A 17,969-nucleotide genomic window follows, 5' to 3' on the forward strand; every position below is an offset into this window, starting at 1 on the left:
CGCCATCCGCGTCGCCGCGTCGGCCGCCTTCCGCCGCCGCCCACGGACCCCCTCGCCGGCGTCGTCCAACGGCGCCGCCCCCACGCCGCTCGCCGGAGCTCCACCGCCCCGCGCCATGCTCGCCAGAGTTCGGTACCTCGCCGGAGAAGACGGGATGAGATCCATCCATCCTCGAACCAAACACCCATCCCGGATCCGCACCGCGCCGTCCCGCTTCATCCGGTCCCGCGTTGTCTTTTTTCCGAGAGGTCCAAATTTCACTAAGTCCCCCAGATTCCAGTATTTTTGGGCATTTTCATCGCATCATAACTCATCATCTGTGGCTCTGTTTTGAGCGTGTAGCATATCAAAATGTTCGTCTCGACGAGTACATCATTTCATCTCATTGCATCATTTCCATTTGAGCTCATCTTGATGCCCGAAATTCTGTTGGAAGAGGGCTATGTGATGAATTTGTCAGATCTGTTTCAACAAATAGCTATTTGTCATTTTTGCCATGATTAACGTGTGCATGCTATGATCCTAAGCTCTACATGTGTTTTGTTATATGCCATGCCATCTTTACAGAGGTGCTTGCCATGTATTTTTGTGATATTTGTGGTGACTAGCACAAGCTTGCAAAGTAGCATAATCGGTAATGCTGATTTCAGGGACTTAGAATTTCACTAAGTCCTTGTTCCGTTTTGTTGTTATGCCATATGTTCATGTTGTTTCCTAGTGATCCGTGCCTCTTTTGAGGATGATCAGTATGGATGTTTTGTTAACATTGTGGTGCTCTATCCATCCATGTCTTTGTTTGCATTTATTGAGCACCCTAGCTTGAGTCAATCGAGCTCTACTTTTGCTATAAAGTGAATCCTGGCAGATTGTTGACACGTTTAGCGATTTTGCCGAGGATGTTGCTATTGATCCGTGCATGATATGATGTTGTTCTTGCCATGTATAGCTTCTATGCCATGTATTCTTGATGGGTGTATGCTTAGTTTGTCATGCCATGCTCTGTAGTGAGTGCATCGAGCTCGTAAACATGCCTACTCGTTAACTGTTTTGCATGCTCCAGTTTTTCACTAAGTCTGAATCTATTTATGTTTTTGTTATGTTCACATGCTTGCAATTGTATTTTATGATACCTTTTGGCTCAAGGTCACTAAGGGACTTTTGTTAAGTGCTTTGAGTAGCTTCATGCCATGCCTTGCTTTGCCATGTTAAGTTCCTGTAGCATGTAGTTCTCATGCTCTAAAGTGTGCTTTCTGATGATAAATTCCAGACTTGTGTTAATTTCACTAAGTCTGAAACCTGTTATCTTTTGCACTTTTGCCATGCTTGTTTGAACCTGTTAATGGATGAACTAGCCGTAGCTCAGTGTTCATCTTTTGTCAAGCTTCATGAGTGGATCCCTGCCATGTATTTTGTTGCCATGTTTGAGTGTTGTAGCATATTTATCTTGATGCATCTAGATGGCTACTTGCTGATTATCGCAAACCGCTGCCATATTTGTTTCGCTTGCCATTTCCAAACCGTGCATCCGATTCCGGTAATCTTTATATCAATTTCAACCGAAATCACCTCACCTTTCCAGTGGCACTCTTGGATTTCCAAGTTGAGGCCAGGTTCAATCATTCCTTTCCAAATCATGCATATGCATCACATCCCGCATCCCGCATATCATACCATGTTCGTGTGTGGTTTGTTTACTATGTTGTGTGCTTCTTTCCGGTGTTGCTTCTTCGGGTTGGTTCTGATTACGTCGCATTTGTGAGGACCCGTTCGGCTCCGGTCGTTTGTCTTCTTCATGGACTCATTCTTCTTCCTTGCGGGATTTCAGGCAAGATGACCATACCCTCGAAATCACTTCTATCTTTGCTTGCTTAGTTGCTCGCTCTTTTGCTATGCCTATGCTACGATACCTACCACTTGCTTATCATGCCTCCCATATTGTTAAGCCAAGCCTCTAACCCGCCTTGTCCTAGCAAACCGTTGTTTGGCTATGTTACCGCTTTGCTCAGCCCCTCTTATAGCGTTGTTAGTTGCAGGTGAAGATTGGAGTTTGTTCCTTGTTGGAACATGGATATTTTGTTGGGATATCACAATATCTCTTATTTAATTAATGCATCTATATACTTGTTAAAGAGTGGAAGGCTCGGCCTTATGCCTGGTGTTTTGTTCCACTCTTGCCATCGTAGTTCCCGGCATATCGGTGTTATGTTCCCGGATTTTGCGTTCCTTACGCGGTTGGGTTATAATGGGAACCCCTTGACAGTTTGCCTTGAATAAAACTCCTCCAGCAAGGCCCAACCTTGGTTTTACCATTTGCCACCTAGCCTTTTTCTTTCCCTTGGGTCGGCCAGCCCAAGGGTCATCTTATTTTAACCCCCGGGGCCAGTGCTTCTCTAAGTGTTGGTCCAACCCAGAGCACCGTGCGGGGCCGTCCCTTGGCAACTCGGGTTACGTTGGCTCCCGTACGCTTAGCTTATCCGGTGTGCCCTGAGAACGAGATATGTGCAGCTCCTATCGGGATTTGTCGGCACGGCGGGTGGTCTTGCTGGACTTGTTTTACCATTGTCGAGGATGTCTTGTAACCGGGATTCCGAGTCTGATCGGGTCTTCCCGCTAGAAGGAATATCCTTCGCTGACCGTGAGAGCTTGTGATGGGCTAAGTTGGGACACCCCTGCAGGGATTTGAACTTTCGAAAGTCGTGCCCGCGGTTATGGGCAGATGGGAATTTGTTAATGTCCGGTTGTAGAAAACGTAAAGTTGATCTTAATTAAAATACACCAACCGCGTGTGTTACCATGATGGTCTCTTCTCGGCGGAGTCCGGGAAGTGAACACGGTGTTGGAGTAATGTTTGACGTAGGTTGTTCTAGGATCACTTCTTGATCATAGTTTCTCGACCGTGCTTTGCCTTCTCTTCTCGCTCTCATTTGCGTATGTTTAGCCACCATATATGCTAGTCGCTTGCTGCAGCTCCACATCATACCTTGACTTACCTATAAGCTTAAATAGTCTTGATCGCGAGGGTGTGAGATTGCTGAGTCCCCGTGACTCACAGATACTTCCAAAACCAGTTTGCAGGTGACGATGAAACCATGCAGGTGACGCAACCAAGCTCAAGGAGGAGCTCGAGAAAGATCTTGTCCTTTGTGTTGTTTCGTTCTAGTTGATCAGTAGTGGAGCCCAGTCGGGACGATCGGGGATCTGTGTAGCTTTTGGGGTAGTCTTCTTTTATTTTGGTTTCGTAGTCGGACCTTGATTGTATCTGGATGATGTAATGCTTTATTCTTGTATTTGGGTGAAGTGGCGATTGTAAGCCAACTATGTATCTCTTTCCCTTATGTATTACATGGGTTGTGTGAAGATTACCTCACTTGCGATATTGCTTTCAATGCGGTTATGCCTCTAAGTCGTGCTTCAACACGTGGGAGATATAGCCGCATCGAGGGCGTGACACGGTGTTTGTTTCATCCGTCCCAAGTTGCCTTTGTTTTCCCACCCTCCCACCCCTTTTATTCAAAGACTCGGAATTTTTATTCAAGTATCCTTTTATTGATGTGAAGTCTATCAATTCTTTTCCGTCAATGTTCTTATCCGGTGGTTCTCATGAAGATGTTCTACTAGTTCATCATTCTTTGTTTTTTTTTCTTCTCCGGTGGATTCAATTCAAGCGTTATTGATCATATCTTTTTCCTCGTTTCAAATGTCTTCTCATGTCGGTGCACCTCATAATCATTCCCCACTTGCTGTTCATTTGTTACGGAGTGCTCAAGATATCTCAAAGATTCGTGTTTCCACTCTGCTTTCGTTCAAGCTCTTTCGAGGATGTTATCTCATTCAAGCCATTTAATTCAACCGGTGCAATAACTCTTCAATTCATTTCAACTGTGTTTCTCTTGAGTGGGCCCTAACCCACAGGTCTTTTCCTAGGATCTTACCTGACTCTTCTTATTTTCCCGGAGCTATCCTCAAATTTCTTTCCGAAGTTTGATGTAAGAAGGAATTCTCATCAGTCAAATGCCTTTCTCCAAGATCTTCAAAATTCTTTTCATTGTTGATTCAGCCTTTATATTCTTGTTTATTCCGGAGTGTCTCAACAATTCATGGTGGTGTTTTCTCATCATCATTCTATGCATTCGAAGACCTAAGAAGAGTTCCTCTTTAATCCTTACCCGTTATTTCAAAGATTCATGGTTCAAGTTGATGCCATCCTCTCATAATTGTTTTTGTTTGTGAAAATTCTTTTCACACATGCAAAGCAATTCAGGAGTCTTTTCAGTCCGATTCTCCGGAGCCCATCACCTCAGAAGTATTCATTCTCAGCTTTTAGCTCTCTTTCTCCTAATCTTACCGGTGCATCGTTCAAGTGATCTCTAATGAGCTCGTGATCCCTTCGTTCTCATGTATCTAGATTTCCTCAAGTATCTTCTTTCGTTCTCTAATTCTTACCGGTGATTCATCCCTTTACTTCATTCGTTTTTTTCAATTCTTACGGTGGTTCTTCCAAGATTCTTCTTCCTTCGTTAATCATATCAATGCATTCGTGCTTTCCAAATTCTACCGACGAATCGTTGAAGACCTCCTCAAGTTTGCACTATATCTATCTTAATCCTTTCTACGAGAATAAGTAGTATGCCAAATCCGTTACTTATCATCAATCTAAATTGATGAAGGATAAGCATAATGTAATTCTTATTCTTGTTTCATCGAGTAAATTCAATTCCTTATTCTGGAGGTTCATCAAAATTCTTGATTTCTTTTGTTCATCTTTCTTTTCCAAAGTTCCAAGTTTTTTCGTATTATCTCGTCGCGAAGCTCCATCTAAATCATCGCAAGGCTTCACCTTGTGTTTTCAACTTCTTTTTCCTTCCGTCTTGATCATCCTTTTGTTACCGGAGTTCTTCATGGAGGTTCTACATGATGGTTCATCAAGGACTTATTTCCTTCTCGAAGTGTTCATCGAGATTCTTTTCAAAGGAGCTCGAGTGTTCTTCATCTTGCATTCCGAAGTGCAATTCTTTCTTTCTTATCTTTTGGGCTGGTGTTATGTCATTCTTGACAATTTGAGCTCGTGTTTCATGATTCACTTATTGTCAAGAATGAGATATTTTAAATCCACCAATCTCTTCGTTGGAGTTATCTTGTGTTATGTTTCATCTAAAGCCTTCCCTAAGGGTTGTTGCTATTTATGGTGCTCATAAATGACCCAAGTTCTTCATTTATCCTCCCGGTGAAATAAGTTTCTCGTCTTCTTGTTCATATCAATCAAAGCAATTGTTTCTGTTTGTGGCAAGTTTTCACCTCAAGTTTTTGAGATGTTTTCCATAATGCCACTACAAGCTTACTCTTTTCGTTGTTGGTTTTCCAACAACTCCGTTCGACCCTTCTCCTAAGGATGCCTTCTTAAGCCTTTTTGTGGCAGAAGTTGGCATTTTCTTCTCTATTTTTTTATTCCAATGATACATCTTTTATTCTTCTTTCCGGAGGCATTGGGATGTTGCTCTTTTCAATCATCATCTCGAATTGTGAAGATCATGGTCTTTTCTTGCTTATCCTTTTAACCGGAGTGTGTGCCCGCTGCTCAAGTTCTTTTCATCTTATAAAGTTTCTTCACACTTTTCAACCGGAGTGCTGCCCCAATTTGTTCTTCCTTGTTCCTCTTTCCTAACGGAGTGCTTTCAACTTTGTTCATCTCCGTTGTATTCTTTTCTCGAGATGGTTTAAACTTTCAAGGTTCTTTGGTTTCACTCGTTTGTCAAAGAAGCAACTTAGTTTTACCTTTTCTCTTCCTCTTCCGTTTCTCTCCGGTGCCATACTAGATCTCGGGACGAGATCCTCTCATAGTGGTGGAGTGTTGTGACACCCCAAGATCGGAGCTTCAGATGCCTTCCATATGTTCCGGGTTTCGCCGTGTGTTTCATTTGTGCCTGCCCTTTTATTTTTTGCTTTGCATCATGTCATCATCTCATAAATCTTTTAAAACTCAAATAAATAAACTGTATGGATTTTCAGTCCATTTAAACCGAGGGATTTCATATGGTGATTCTCTTTATAACATATCTTCCCGATATTAGGGAGCTATATTAAATATTCCATTAATTTGAAATCATCGTAACACACATGCAAAATAATTCCAATGTCTATTCCTCTTCGAGTTTGACCTTCAAACCTTGCCAATATCTCTCATCTCTTTATCGAGGCTCCTCCTAAAACCTCAATATTTTTAGACACTTCTATAACCAAGCCCTAGTTCCAACCCATTTGATTTAAATTCAAATGAGTGTGAATGACATCTTTCAATCATGTCTCCCCTAATTTTCATGGACCGTGCACATTTTTACGAGTCTGTAAAAATTATCCACATGTCCAACTCTTTCTTTTTCTTTCTTATCTCTGTTTTTTTTTTCTTTTGTTCTTTAGAGCGAGCGAGAGAGAGTCAGCCCAGCCGGCCTATAGGCCCATCCAACTCCGGCCCACCTAACTCCTCTAACCCTACCCGATCCCCAGCTCTCCCTCTTGCTTTCCCCTTGCGCAGCCAGAGAAGGCAGATAGCACGCGCCGCCCGACTCCCATCTCCTCGCTCTCCCCCGATCCCCATCTCCCCCCCTCGTTCCCGTGCTGCCGCCACATGTTGCTGCCAGGGAGAGGAGCTCCCTGCGTCCGTTTCCTTTGCCGTCTCCACCGGGAGAACCCCCCTCGCCGGAGGCCACTACCGCGACCCTGTCGGACACCAGAGGCTCCCTCCGTTTGGCTCCTTCGCTACGGTCTCTGTCGAACATCGGCGACCTCGAGCGCCGTGCCTCCCCGCGCCACCACCGGAGGGGACAACTCCGGCGGCCCCAGCGCTCGCGCCAAGCTGATGTCAAGCCCCGCGCATCGCCATCCAGGTGACCTTGCAGGAGGCCGCTGCCGCGCCTTCTAGCCTCCTCCCGCGCCCTACATCGAGCCGCTGGGCCAGGGATCGCCAGATGACGTCCCTGCTGCCGGGGAACCTCGTTTTCCACCCGTTCCCGACTCCGGCGCCGCGCTAAGCCTCCTTGACGCCCTTGTTGTTGCTGCTCCTCGTAGGTCTTCATGGTGCCCTCGTCTCTGCTCGCGGGAGGATGAGTACGACCGCTGCTTCGATCTGCGATGCGCGAAACCCCTAGGCCTTGCTTCAATCTGGTTACGTCGAGACCACCGTTGCAACGTTGATTCCTCTGCCCCGGAGTACCTCAAGTTCGTCTACACAAGACTGCCAAGTACCTCTATGCACGGATATCGCCAAGTACCACGAGGATACGAGAACAACTATTGTCGACGGGCATGTTGCCAAGTTCCACGACACCGCATAAGTTTCTTCTTGAACATGTATGACTACAACGTGAACGAGTACCATGACGATCCTCGAAGAGCTCGGATTCGTCAAGTTTCACTACCGCCGACTAGTACGACTACCGTCGCAAAAACAAGACCGTCCAGACCCGGACCGACAAGTACCCCAACATCATGTGTACAACTACCGTCGACCGTGGATTCATCAAGTTCATATCCGAAACGAACATGTACCACTACTTCCACTACCGTCGCGAGAATGCCTACTTCCGCTATGAACTTGATCCGTTCTGATAATGCACGCTCCGAAAGGTATAACCGCCGAGACGACCGCCCGTGAACTAATGCATGTGTGATGTATGAGATGCTCGTGCTTGCTCCGTGCTCGAATTGTCGATGCACGTTGCCCCTCTTTTGCCTTGTTACCGTCGTCTCGTGGGACACCCGCTAACCGGGATCACCCCACCATCTTTTGAACGCTCCTGCCACACTTTTTTTGCACCGACGTCTCGATGAGTTGTCGGAACCGGAACGTTGCCGTGGCACCGTTTCGTTATCGTCGCCGTGGCACCCCTTTCATTTCCGCCACGATGACAAATGCTTCATATCATGCTCTTGTCAACTTTTAATAAAATTGCATAAAACTTGCAAACATCATCGCATCATGATAATAACCTTTAAATGTTTAAATTTGTTGTTGCACCAGATTGCTAAATGCATATGGGGATTTACCAGAATTGTTGTTGTTGTTGTTTCCGGCCTCATTTAAAATGCCTAACTGTGTATTTTACTCATGTTTCACCTCTTGCCATGTTTAACAATATTTAATATTGATGGGCACATTAACGAGAGAGAACTAAATAATTGATGTGGTGTTCCGTCAATATGCAACTCGTTGCATATTGAGTTCCACTTAACTTGTAGTTTTGTTTGTGCCCTTTGTCATGCCATGCCATGTATCATTCAACCGGACATTCATCATACTTGGTTGTGCATCATGCCATGTTTATGTGATGGTTGTTTACTATGTTGCTTGTTTCTTTCCGGGTTGCCTCTCTCGTTAGCTTCGGTTTCGTTCCGGAGTTGTGAGGATCCGTTTGGCTACGTCTGTTTGTCTTCTTCATGGACTCGTTCTTCTTCCTTGCGGGATCTTAGGCAAGATGACCATACCCTCGAAATCACTTCTATCTTTGCTTGCTAGATGCTCGCTCTTTTGCTATGCCTATGCCACGATACCTACCAATTGCTTATCATGCCTCCCATATTGCCATGTCAAACCTCTAATCCACCTTGTCCTAGCAAACCGTTGTTTGGCTATGTTACTGCTTTGATCAGCCCCTCTTATAGCATTGCTAGTTGCAGGTGAAGGTTGGAGTTTGTTCCTTGTTAGAATATAGATATTTTGTTGGGATATCACAATATCTCTTATTTAATTAATGCACCTATATACTTGGTAAAGGGTGGAAGGCTCGGCCTTATGCCTGGTGTTTTGTTCCACTCTTGCCGCCCTACTTTATGTCATACCGGTGTTATGTTCCTTGATTTTGCGTTCCTTACACGGTTGGGTTATAATGGAAACCCCTTGACAGTTCGTCTTGAATAAAACTCCTCTAGCAAGGCCCAACCTTGGTTTTCCCATTTGCACTAACAATCTACCACCTTCCCTTGGGTTCTGCAGACTCAAGGGTCATCTTTATTTAACCCCCCCCCCCCCGGGCCAGTGCTTCTCTAAGTGTTGGTCCGAAACAGAGTCACTTGTGGCGCCACCTCGAGGAAACTTGAGGGCTGGTTTTAGCTGTACGTAGTGCTCATCCGGTGTTGCCCTGAGAACGAGATATGTGCAGCTCCTATCAGGATGTCGGCGCATCGGGCGGCTTTGCTGGTTTAGTTTTACCACTGTCGAGATGTCTTATAACTGGGATTCCGAGTCTGATCGGGCCGTCCTGGGAGAAGGAATATCCTTCGTTGACCGTGAGAGCTTGTGATGGGCTAAGTTGGGACACCCCTGTAGGGATTTGAACTTTCGAAAGTCATGCCCGCGGTTATGGGCTGATGGAAATTTGTTAATGTCCGGTTGTAGAAAACATAAACCTTAACTTAATTAAAATGGATCAACAGCGTGTGTAGCCGTGATGGTCTCTTTCCGGCGGAGTCCGGTAAGTGAACACGGTGTTGGAGTTATGCTTGATCGTAGGTTGTTCTAGGATCGCTTCTTGATCATAGTTTCTCGACCGTGCCTTGCCTTCTCTTCTCGCTCTCATTTGCGTATGTTAGCCACCATATATGCTAGTGCTTGCTGCAGCCCCACCTCATATTTTTTACCTACCCATAAGCTTAAATAGTCTTGATCGCGAGGGTGTGAGATTGTTGAGTCCCCATGACTCACAGATTACTTCCAAAACCAGCTTGCAAGTGCCGATGATACCGTGCAGGTGACGCAACCAAGCTCAAGAAGGAGCTCGATGAAGTTCGTGTTTGTTATGTTATTTTGTTTCCAGTTGATCAGTAGTGGAGCCCAGTTGGGACGATCGGGGATCTGTAGCATTAGGGTGATCTTCTTCTATTTTGGTTCCGTAGTCGGACCTTGATTGTATCTGGATGTTGTAATGCTTTATTCATGTATTGTGCGAAGTGGTGATTGTAAGCCAACTATGTATCTCTTTCCTTATTGATTACATGGGATGTGTAAAGATTACCCCTCTTGCGACATTGCTTACAATGCGGTTATGCCTCTAAGTGGTGCTTCGACACGTGGGAGATATAGCCGCATCGTGGGCGTTATATGTCCGAATATAGTCGTCCAATATATTGATCTTTACATCTCGACCATTTCGAGACTCCTCGTCATGTACCCGATCTCATCCGAGACTCCAAACTACCTTAGGTACATCAAAACACAAAAACTCATAATACAGATCGTCACCGAACTTTAAGCGTGCGGACCCTACGGGTTCGAGAACTATGTAGACATGACCGAGTCACGTCTCCGGTCAATAACCAATAGTGGAATCTGGATGCTCATATTGGCTCCCACATATTCTATGAAGATCTTTATCAGTCAAACCGCATAGCAACATACGTTGTTCCCTTTGTCATCGGTATGTTACTTGCCCGAGATTCGATCGTTCGTATCTCAATACCTAGTTCAATCTCGTTACCGGCAAGTCTCTTTACTCGTTTTGTAATACATCATCCCGCAACTAACTCATTAGTTACAATGCTTGCAAGTCTTATAGTGATGTGTATTACCGAGTGGGTCGAGAGATACCTCACCGACAATCGGAGTGACAAATCCTAATCTCGAAATGCGCCAACTCAACAAGTATCTTCGGAGACACATATAGAGAACATTTATAATCACCCAGTCACGTTGTGACGTTTGGTAGCACACAAAGTGTTCCTCCGGTAAACGGGAGTTGCATAATCTCATAGTCATAGGAACATGTATAAGTCATGAAGAAAGCAATAGCAACATAATAAACGATCAAGTGCTAAGCTAACGGAATGGGTCAAGTCAATCACATCATTCTCTAACGATGTGATCCCGTTAATCAAATGACAACTCATGTCTATGGTTAGGAAACATAACCATCATTGATTCAACGAGCTAGTCAAGTAGAGGCATACTAGTGACACTATGTTTGTCTATGTATTCACACATGTATTATGTTTCCGGTTAATACAATTCTAGCATGAATAATAAACATTTATCATGAAATAAGGAAATAAATAATAACTTTATTATTGCCTCTAGGGCATATTTCCTTCAGTCTCCCACTTCCACTAGAGTCAATAATCTAGTTCACATCGTCGTGTGATTTAACACCAATAGTTACCATGTGATTAACACCCATAGTTCACATCGTCATGTGACCAACACCCAATGGGTTTACTAGAGTCATAATCTAGTTCACATCATTATGTGATTAACACCCAAAGAGTACTAAGGTGTGATCATGTTTTGCTTGTGAGAGAAGTTTAGTCTACGGGTCTGCCACATTCAGATCCGTATGTATTTTGCAAATTTCTATGTCAACAATACTCTGCATGGAGCTACTCTAGCTAATTGCTCCCACTTTCAAAATGTATCCAGATTGAGACTTAGAGTCATCTGGATCAGTGTCAAAATTTGCATCGACGTAACCCTTTACGACGAACCTTTTGTCACCTCCATAATCGAGAAACATATCCTTATTTCACTAAGGATAATTTTGACCGTTGTCCAGTGATCTACTCCTAGATCACTATTGTACTCCCCTGTTAAACACAGTGTAGGGTGTACAATAGATCTGGTACACAACATGGCATAGTTTATAGAAACTATGGCTGAGGCATAGGGAATGACTTTCATTCTCTTTCTATCTTCTATCGTGGTCAGGCTTTGAGTCTTACTCAATTTCACACCTTGTAAAACAGGTAAGAACTCTTTCTTTGACTGTTCCATTTTGAACTACTTCAAAATCTTGTCAAGGTATGTACTCATTGAAAAAACTTATCAAGCGTCTTGATCTATCTCTATAGATCTTGATGTTCAATATGTAAGCAGCTTCACCGAGGTCTTTCTTTGAAAAGAAAAAACTCCTTTAAAAAACTCATTTATGCTTTCCAGAAAATTCTATATTATTTCCGATCAACAATATGTCATTCACATATACTTTTGCGACAGACTTAAGCATCACTACGGGTGAGAAGGTCTCATCGTAGTCATGTTGGGGAACGTTGCAGAAAATTAAAAAAATTCCTATGGTTTCACCAAGATCCATCTATGAGTTCATCTAAGCAACGAGTCAAGGGAGAGAGTTTGCATCTACATACCACTTGTAGATCACGAGCGGAAGCTTGCCAAGGGGATGGTGATGATGGAGTCGTACTCGAACGTGATTCGGATCACCGATGTCCAAGTGCTGAACGGACAGCACCTCCGCGTTCAACACACGTACGGGACGGGGACGTCTCCTCCTTCTTGATCCAGCAAGGGGGAAGGAGAGGTTGAGGAAGATTGCTCCAACGGCAGCACGATGGCGTGGTGTAGTTGGTGCAGCAGTACTCCGACAGGGCTTCGCCGAGCACGTACGGAGGAGGAGAGGTGTTGGGGAGGGGAGGGGCTGCGCCTTAACTTGTGGTTCTGCAGCCCTCCCCTCACCCCTCTATTTATAGGGGAAGGGGAAAGGGGGGCCGGCCCCTCTAGATGAGATCTAGAGGGGGGGCGGCGGCCAGGGTGGGGGGACTTGCCCCCCAAGCAAGGGGGGCGCCCCCTTTAGGGTTTCCCCCCCAACCCTAGGCGCATGGGCCCAAGTTGGGGGGCGCGCCCAGCCCACCAGGGGCTGGCTGCTATCCCATGTGGCCCCATGTGGCCCCCCGGGAGGGGTGGCCCCTCCCGGTGGACCCCTGGAACCCTTCCGGTGGCCCCGGTACAATACCGATAAGCCCCCGAAACTTTCCGGTGTCTGTATAACAACTTCCCTTATATAAAACTTCACCTCCGGACTATTCCGGAACTCCTCGTGACGTCCGGGATCTCATCCGGGACTCCGAACAACATTCGGTAGTCACATACTAGTCTTCCTAACAACCCTAGCGTCACCGAACCTTAAGTGTGTAGACCTTGCGGGTTCGGGAGACATGCAGACATGACCGAGACCACTCTCGGGCAATAACCAACAGCGGGGTCTAGATACCCATGTTGGCTCCCACATGCTCCTCAATGATTTCATCGGTTGAACCACGTTGTCGAGGATTCGATCAAACCTTGTATACAATTCCCTTTGTCAATCGGTACATTACTTGCCCGAGACTCGATCGTCGGTATCCCAATACCTTGTTCAGTCTCGTTACCGGCAAGTCACTTTACTCGTACCGTAATGCATGATCCCGTGGCCAACACCTTGGTCACCTTGAGCTCATTATGATGATGCATTACTGAGTGGGCCTAGAGATACCTCTCCGTCATACGGAGTGACAAATCCCAGTCTCGATCCGCATAAAACAATAGATACTTTCGGAGATACCTGTAGTGCACCTTTATAGTCACCCAGTTACGTTGTGACGTTTGATACACCCAAAGCACTCCTACGGTATCCAGGAGTTACACGCTCTCATGGTCAAAGGAAGAGATACTTGACATTGGCAAAGCTCTAGCAAACGAACTACACGATCTTTGTGCTATGCTTAGGATTGGGTCTTGTCCATCACATCATTCTCCTAATGATGTGATCCCATTATCAACGACATCCAATGTCCATAGCCAGGAAAACATGACTATCTGTTGATCACAACGAGCTAGTCAACTAGAGGCTCACTAGGGACATATTGTGGTCTTTGTATTCACACGTGTATTACGATTTCTGGATAATACAGTTATAGCATGAATAAAAGACAATTATCATGAACATTGAGATATAATAATACTTTTATTATTCCCTCTAGGGCATATTTCCAATAGTCTCCCACTTGCACTAGAGTCACCAATCTAGTTACATTGTGATGAATCAAACACCCATAGAGTTCTGGTGTTGATCATGTTTTGCTCGCGAGAGAGGTTTAGTCAACGGATCTGCGACATTCAGATCCGTATGTACTTTGCAAATTTCTATGTCTCCATCTTGAACATTTTCACGGATGGAGTTGAAACGACGCTTGATGTGCCTGGTCTTCTTGTGAAACCTGGGCTCCTTGGCAAGGGCAATGGCTCCAGTGTTGTCACAGAAGAGTTTGATTGGCCCCGACGCATTGGGTATGACTCCTAGGTCGGTGATGAACTCCTTCACCCAAATCGCTTCATGCGCTGCCTCCGAGGCTGCCATGTATTCCGCTTCACACGTAGATCCCGCCACCACGCTCTGCTTGCAGCTGCACCAGCTTATTGCTCCACATTCAACATATACACGTATCCGGTTTGTGACTTAGAGTCATCCGGATCTGAGTCGAAGCTAGCGTCGACGTAACCCTTTACGACGAGCTCTTCGTCTCCTCCATAAATGAGAAACATGTCCTTTGTCCTTTTCAGGTACTTCAGGATATTCTTGACCGCTGTCCAGTGTTTCTTGCCGGGATTACTTTGGTATCTTGCTACCAAACTTACGGCAAGGTTTACATCAGGTCTGGTACACAGCATGGCATACATAATAGATCCTATGGCTGAAGCATAGGGGATGACACTCATCTCTTCTTTATCTTTTGCCGTGGTCGGTGACTGAGCTGAGCTCAATCTCACACCTTGTAACATAGGCAAGAACCCTTTCTTGGACTCATCCATTTTGAACCTTTTCAAAATCTTATCAAGGTATGTGCTTTGTGAAAGACCTATGAGGCGTCTTGATCTATCTCTATAGATCTTGATGCCTAATATATAAGCAGCTTCTCCAAGGTCCATCATTGAAAAACATTTGTTCAAGTAGGCCTTAATGCTGTCCAGAAATTCTATATTATTTCCCATCAAGAGTATGTCATCTACATATAATATGAGAAATGCTACAGAGCTCCCACTCACTTTCTTGTAAACGCAGGCTTCTCCATAAGTCTGCATAAATCCAAACGCTTTGATCATCTCATCAAAGCGAATATTCCAACTCCGAGATGCTTGCACCAGCCCATAAATGGATCGCTGGAGCTTGCATACTTTGTTAGCGTTCTTAGGATCGACAAAACCTTCCGGCTGCATCATATACAACTCTTCCTTAAGATGCCCGTTAAGGAATGCCGTTTTGACGTCCATCTGCCATATCTCATAATCATAGTATACGGCAATTGCTAACATGATTCGGACGGACTTAAGCTTCGCTACGGGAGAGAATGTCTCGTCGTAGTCAATCCCTTGAACTTGTCGATAGCCCTTAGCGACAAGTCGAGCTTTATAGATGGTAACATTACCATCCGCGTCCGTCTTCTTCTTAAAGATCCATTTGTTTTCTATCGCTCGCCGATCATCGGGCAAGTCAGTCAAAGTCCATACTTTGTTTTCATACATGGATTCTATCTCGGATTTCATGGCTTCTAGCCATTTGTTGGAATCTGGGCCCGCCATCGCTTCTTCATAGTTCGAAGGTTCACCGTTGTCTAACAACATGATTTCTAGGACAGGGTTGCCGTACCACTCTGGTGCGGAACGTGTCCTTGTGGACCTACGAAGTTCAGCAGCAACTTGATCCGAAGTACCTTGATCATCATCATTGTTTTCCTCTTCGGTTGGTGTGGGCATCACAGGAACATTTTCCTGAGCTGCACAACTTTCCCGTTCGAGAGGTAGTACTTCATTGAGTTCTACTTTCCTCCCACTTACTTCTTTCGAGAGAAACTCTTTTTCCAGAAAGCATCCGTTCTTGGCAACAAAGATCTTGCCCTCGGATCTTAAGTAGAAGGTATACCCTACAGTTTCCTTAGGGTATCCTATGAAGACGCATTTTTCCGACTTGGGTTCGAGCTTTTCAGGTTGAAGTTTCTTGACATAAGCATCGCATCCCCAAACTTTTAGAAACGACAGCTTAGGTTTCTTCCCAAACCATAATTCATATGGTGTCGTCTCAACGGATTTAGACGGTGCCCTATTTAAAGTGAATGTAGCTGTCTCTAGAGCGTATCCCCAAAATGATAGCGGTAAATCGGTAAGAGACATCATAGACCGCACCATATCCAATAGAGTGCGATTACGACGTTCAGACACACCGTTTCGCTGAGGTGTTCCAGGCGGCGTGAGTTGTGAAACGATTCCACATTTCCTTAAGTGTGTGCCAAATTCGTGACTTAAATATTCTCCTCCACGATCTGATCGTAGGAACTTTATCTTTCGGTCACGTTGATTCTCCACCTCATTCTGAAATTCCTTGAACTTTTCAAAGGTCTCAGACTTGTGTTTCATTAAGTAGACATACCCATATCTACTTAAGTCATCAGTGAGAGTGAGAACATAACGATATCCTCCGCGAGCCTCAACGCTCATTGGACCGCACACATCGGTATGTATGATTTCCAATAAGTTGGTTGCTCGCTCCATTGTTCCAGAGAACGGAGTCTTGATCATTTTTCCCATGAGGCATGGTTTGCATGTGTCAAATGATTCATAATCAAGAGACTCTAAAAGTCCATCAGCATGGAGCTTCTTCATGCGCTTCACACCAATGTGACCAAGGCGGCAGTGCCACAAGTATGTGGGACTATCGTTATCAACTTTACATCTTTTGGCATCTACACTATGAACATGTGTAATATTACGCTCGAGATTCATTAAGAATAAACCATTGACCATCGGAGCATGACCATAAAACATATCTCTCATATAAATCGAACAACCATTATTCTCGGACTTAAATGAGTAGCCATCTCGTATTAAACGAGATCCAAATACAATGTTCATGCTCAAACTTGGCACTAAATAACAATTATTAAGGTTCAAAACTAATCCCGTAGGTAAATGTAGAGGCAGCGTGCCGACGGCGATCACATCGACTCTGGAACCATTCCCGACGCGCATCGTCACCTCGTCCTTCGCCAGTCTCCGTTTATTCCGCAGCTCCTGCTGTGAGTTACAAATATGAGCAACGGCACCGGTATCAAATACCCAGGAGTTACTACGAGTACTGGTAAGGTACACATCAATTACATGTATATCAAATATACCTTTGGTGTTGCCGGCCTTCTTATCCGCTAAGTATTTGGGGCAGTTCCGCTTCCAGTGACCCTTCCCCTTGCAATAAAAGCACTCAGTCTCAGGCTTTGGTCCATTCTTTGACTTCTTCCCGGCAACTGGCTTACCGGGCGTGGCAACCTCTTTGCCGTCCTTCTTGAAGTTCTTTTTACCCTTGCCCTTCTTGAACTTAGTGGTCTTATTGACCATCAACACTTGATGTTCTTTCTTGATTTCAACCTCTGCTGACTTCATCATAGAAAATACTTCAGGAATGGTCTTTACCATCCCCTGCATATTGTAGTTCATCACAAAGCTCTTGTAGCTTGGTGGGAGCGACTGAAGGATTCTGTCAATGACTGCCTCATCAGGGAGGTTAATATTCAGCTGGGTCATACGGTTGTGCAACCCAGACATCTTGAGTATGTGCTCACTGACAGAACTATTTTCCTCCATCTTACAACTATAGAACTTGTCGGAGATGTCATATCTCTCGACCCGGGCGTGAGCTTGAAAAACTAGTTTCAGCTCTTCGAACATCTCATATGCTCCGTGATGCTCAAAACGCTTTTGGAGCCCCGGTTCTAAGCTGTAAAGCATGCCGCACTGAACGAGGGAGTAATCATCAGCACGAGACTGCCAAGCATTCATAATGTCTTGGTTCTCTGGGACGGGAGTGTCACCTAGCGGTCCTTCTAGGACATATTGTTTCCTGGCAGCTATGAGGATGATCCTCAGGTTCCGGACCCAGTCCGTATAGTTGCTGCCATCATCTTTCAGCTTGGTTTTCTCTAGGAACGCGTTGAAGTTCATGTTGACATGAGCGTTGGCCATTTGATCTACAAGACATATTTGCAAAGGTTTTAGACTAAGTTCATGATAATTAAGTTCTAATCAAATTATGAACTCCCACTTAGATTAGACATCCCTCTAGTCATCTAAGTGTTACACGATCCGAGTCGACTAGCCCGTGTCCGATCATCACGTGAGACGGACTAGTCATCGTCGGTGAACATCTTCATGTTGATCGTATCTTCCATAT

At 44.9% G+C, this 17,969-nt stretch overlaps 1 protein-coding gene across 1 annotated transcript in view; it reads left to right on the forward strand.

The window, feature by feature from the left end:
* LOC119283396 overlaps positions 1-7,653 on the forward strand; it is a 93,138-nt gene extending 85,485 nt beyond the window's left edge. The window contains exons 2-3 of the mRNA XM_037562959.1: positions 6,547-6,881; positions 7,063-7,653. Coding sequence (XP_037418856.1) covers positions 6,547-6,881; positions 7,063-7,648 — 921 coding nt within the window. The 3' untranslated portion in view covers positions 7,649-7,653. The remainder of the gene's footprint in view (positions 1-6,546; positions 6,882-7,062) is intronic.
* The last annotated feature ends 10,316 nt before the right edge of the window (positions 7,654-17,969 follow it).

This window comes from Triticum dicoccoides, chromosome 4A, assembly GCF_002162155.2.
Source record: "Triticum dicoccoides isolate Atlit2015 ecotype Zavitan chromosome 4A, WEW_v2.0, whole genome shotgun sequence".
Classification (NCBI taxonomy): domain Eukaryota; kingdom Viridiplantae; phylum Streptophyta; class Magnoliopsida; order Poales; family Poaceae; genus Triticum; species Triticum dicoccoides.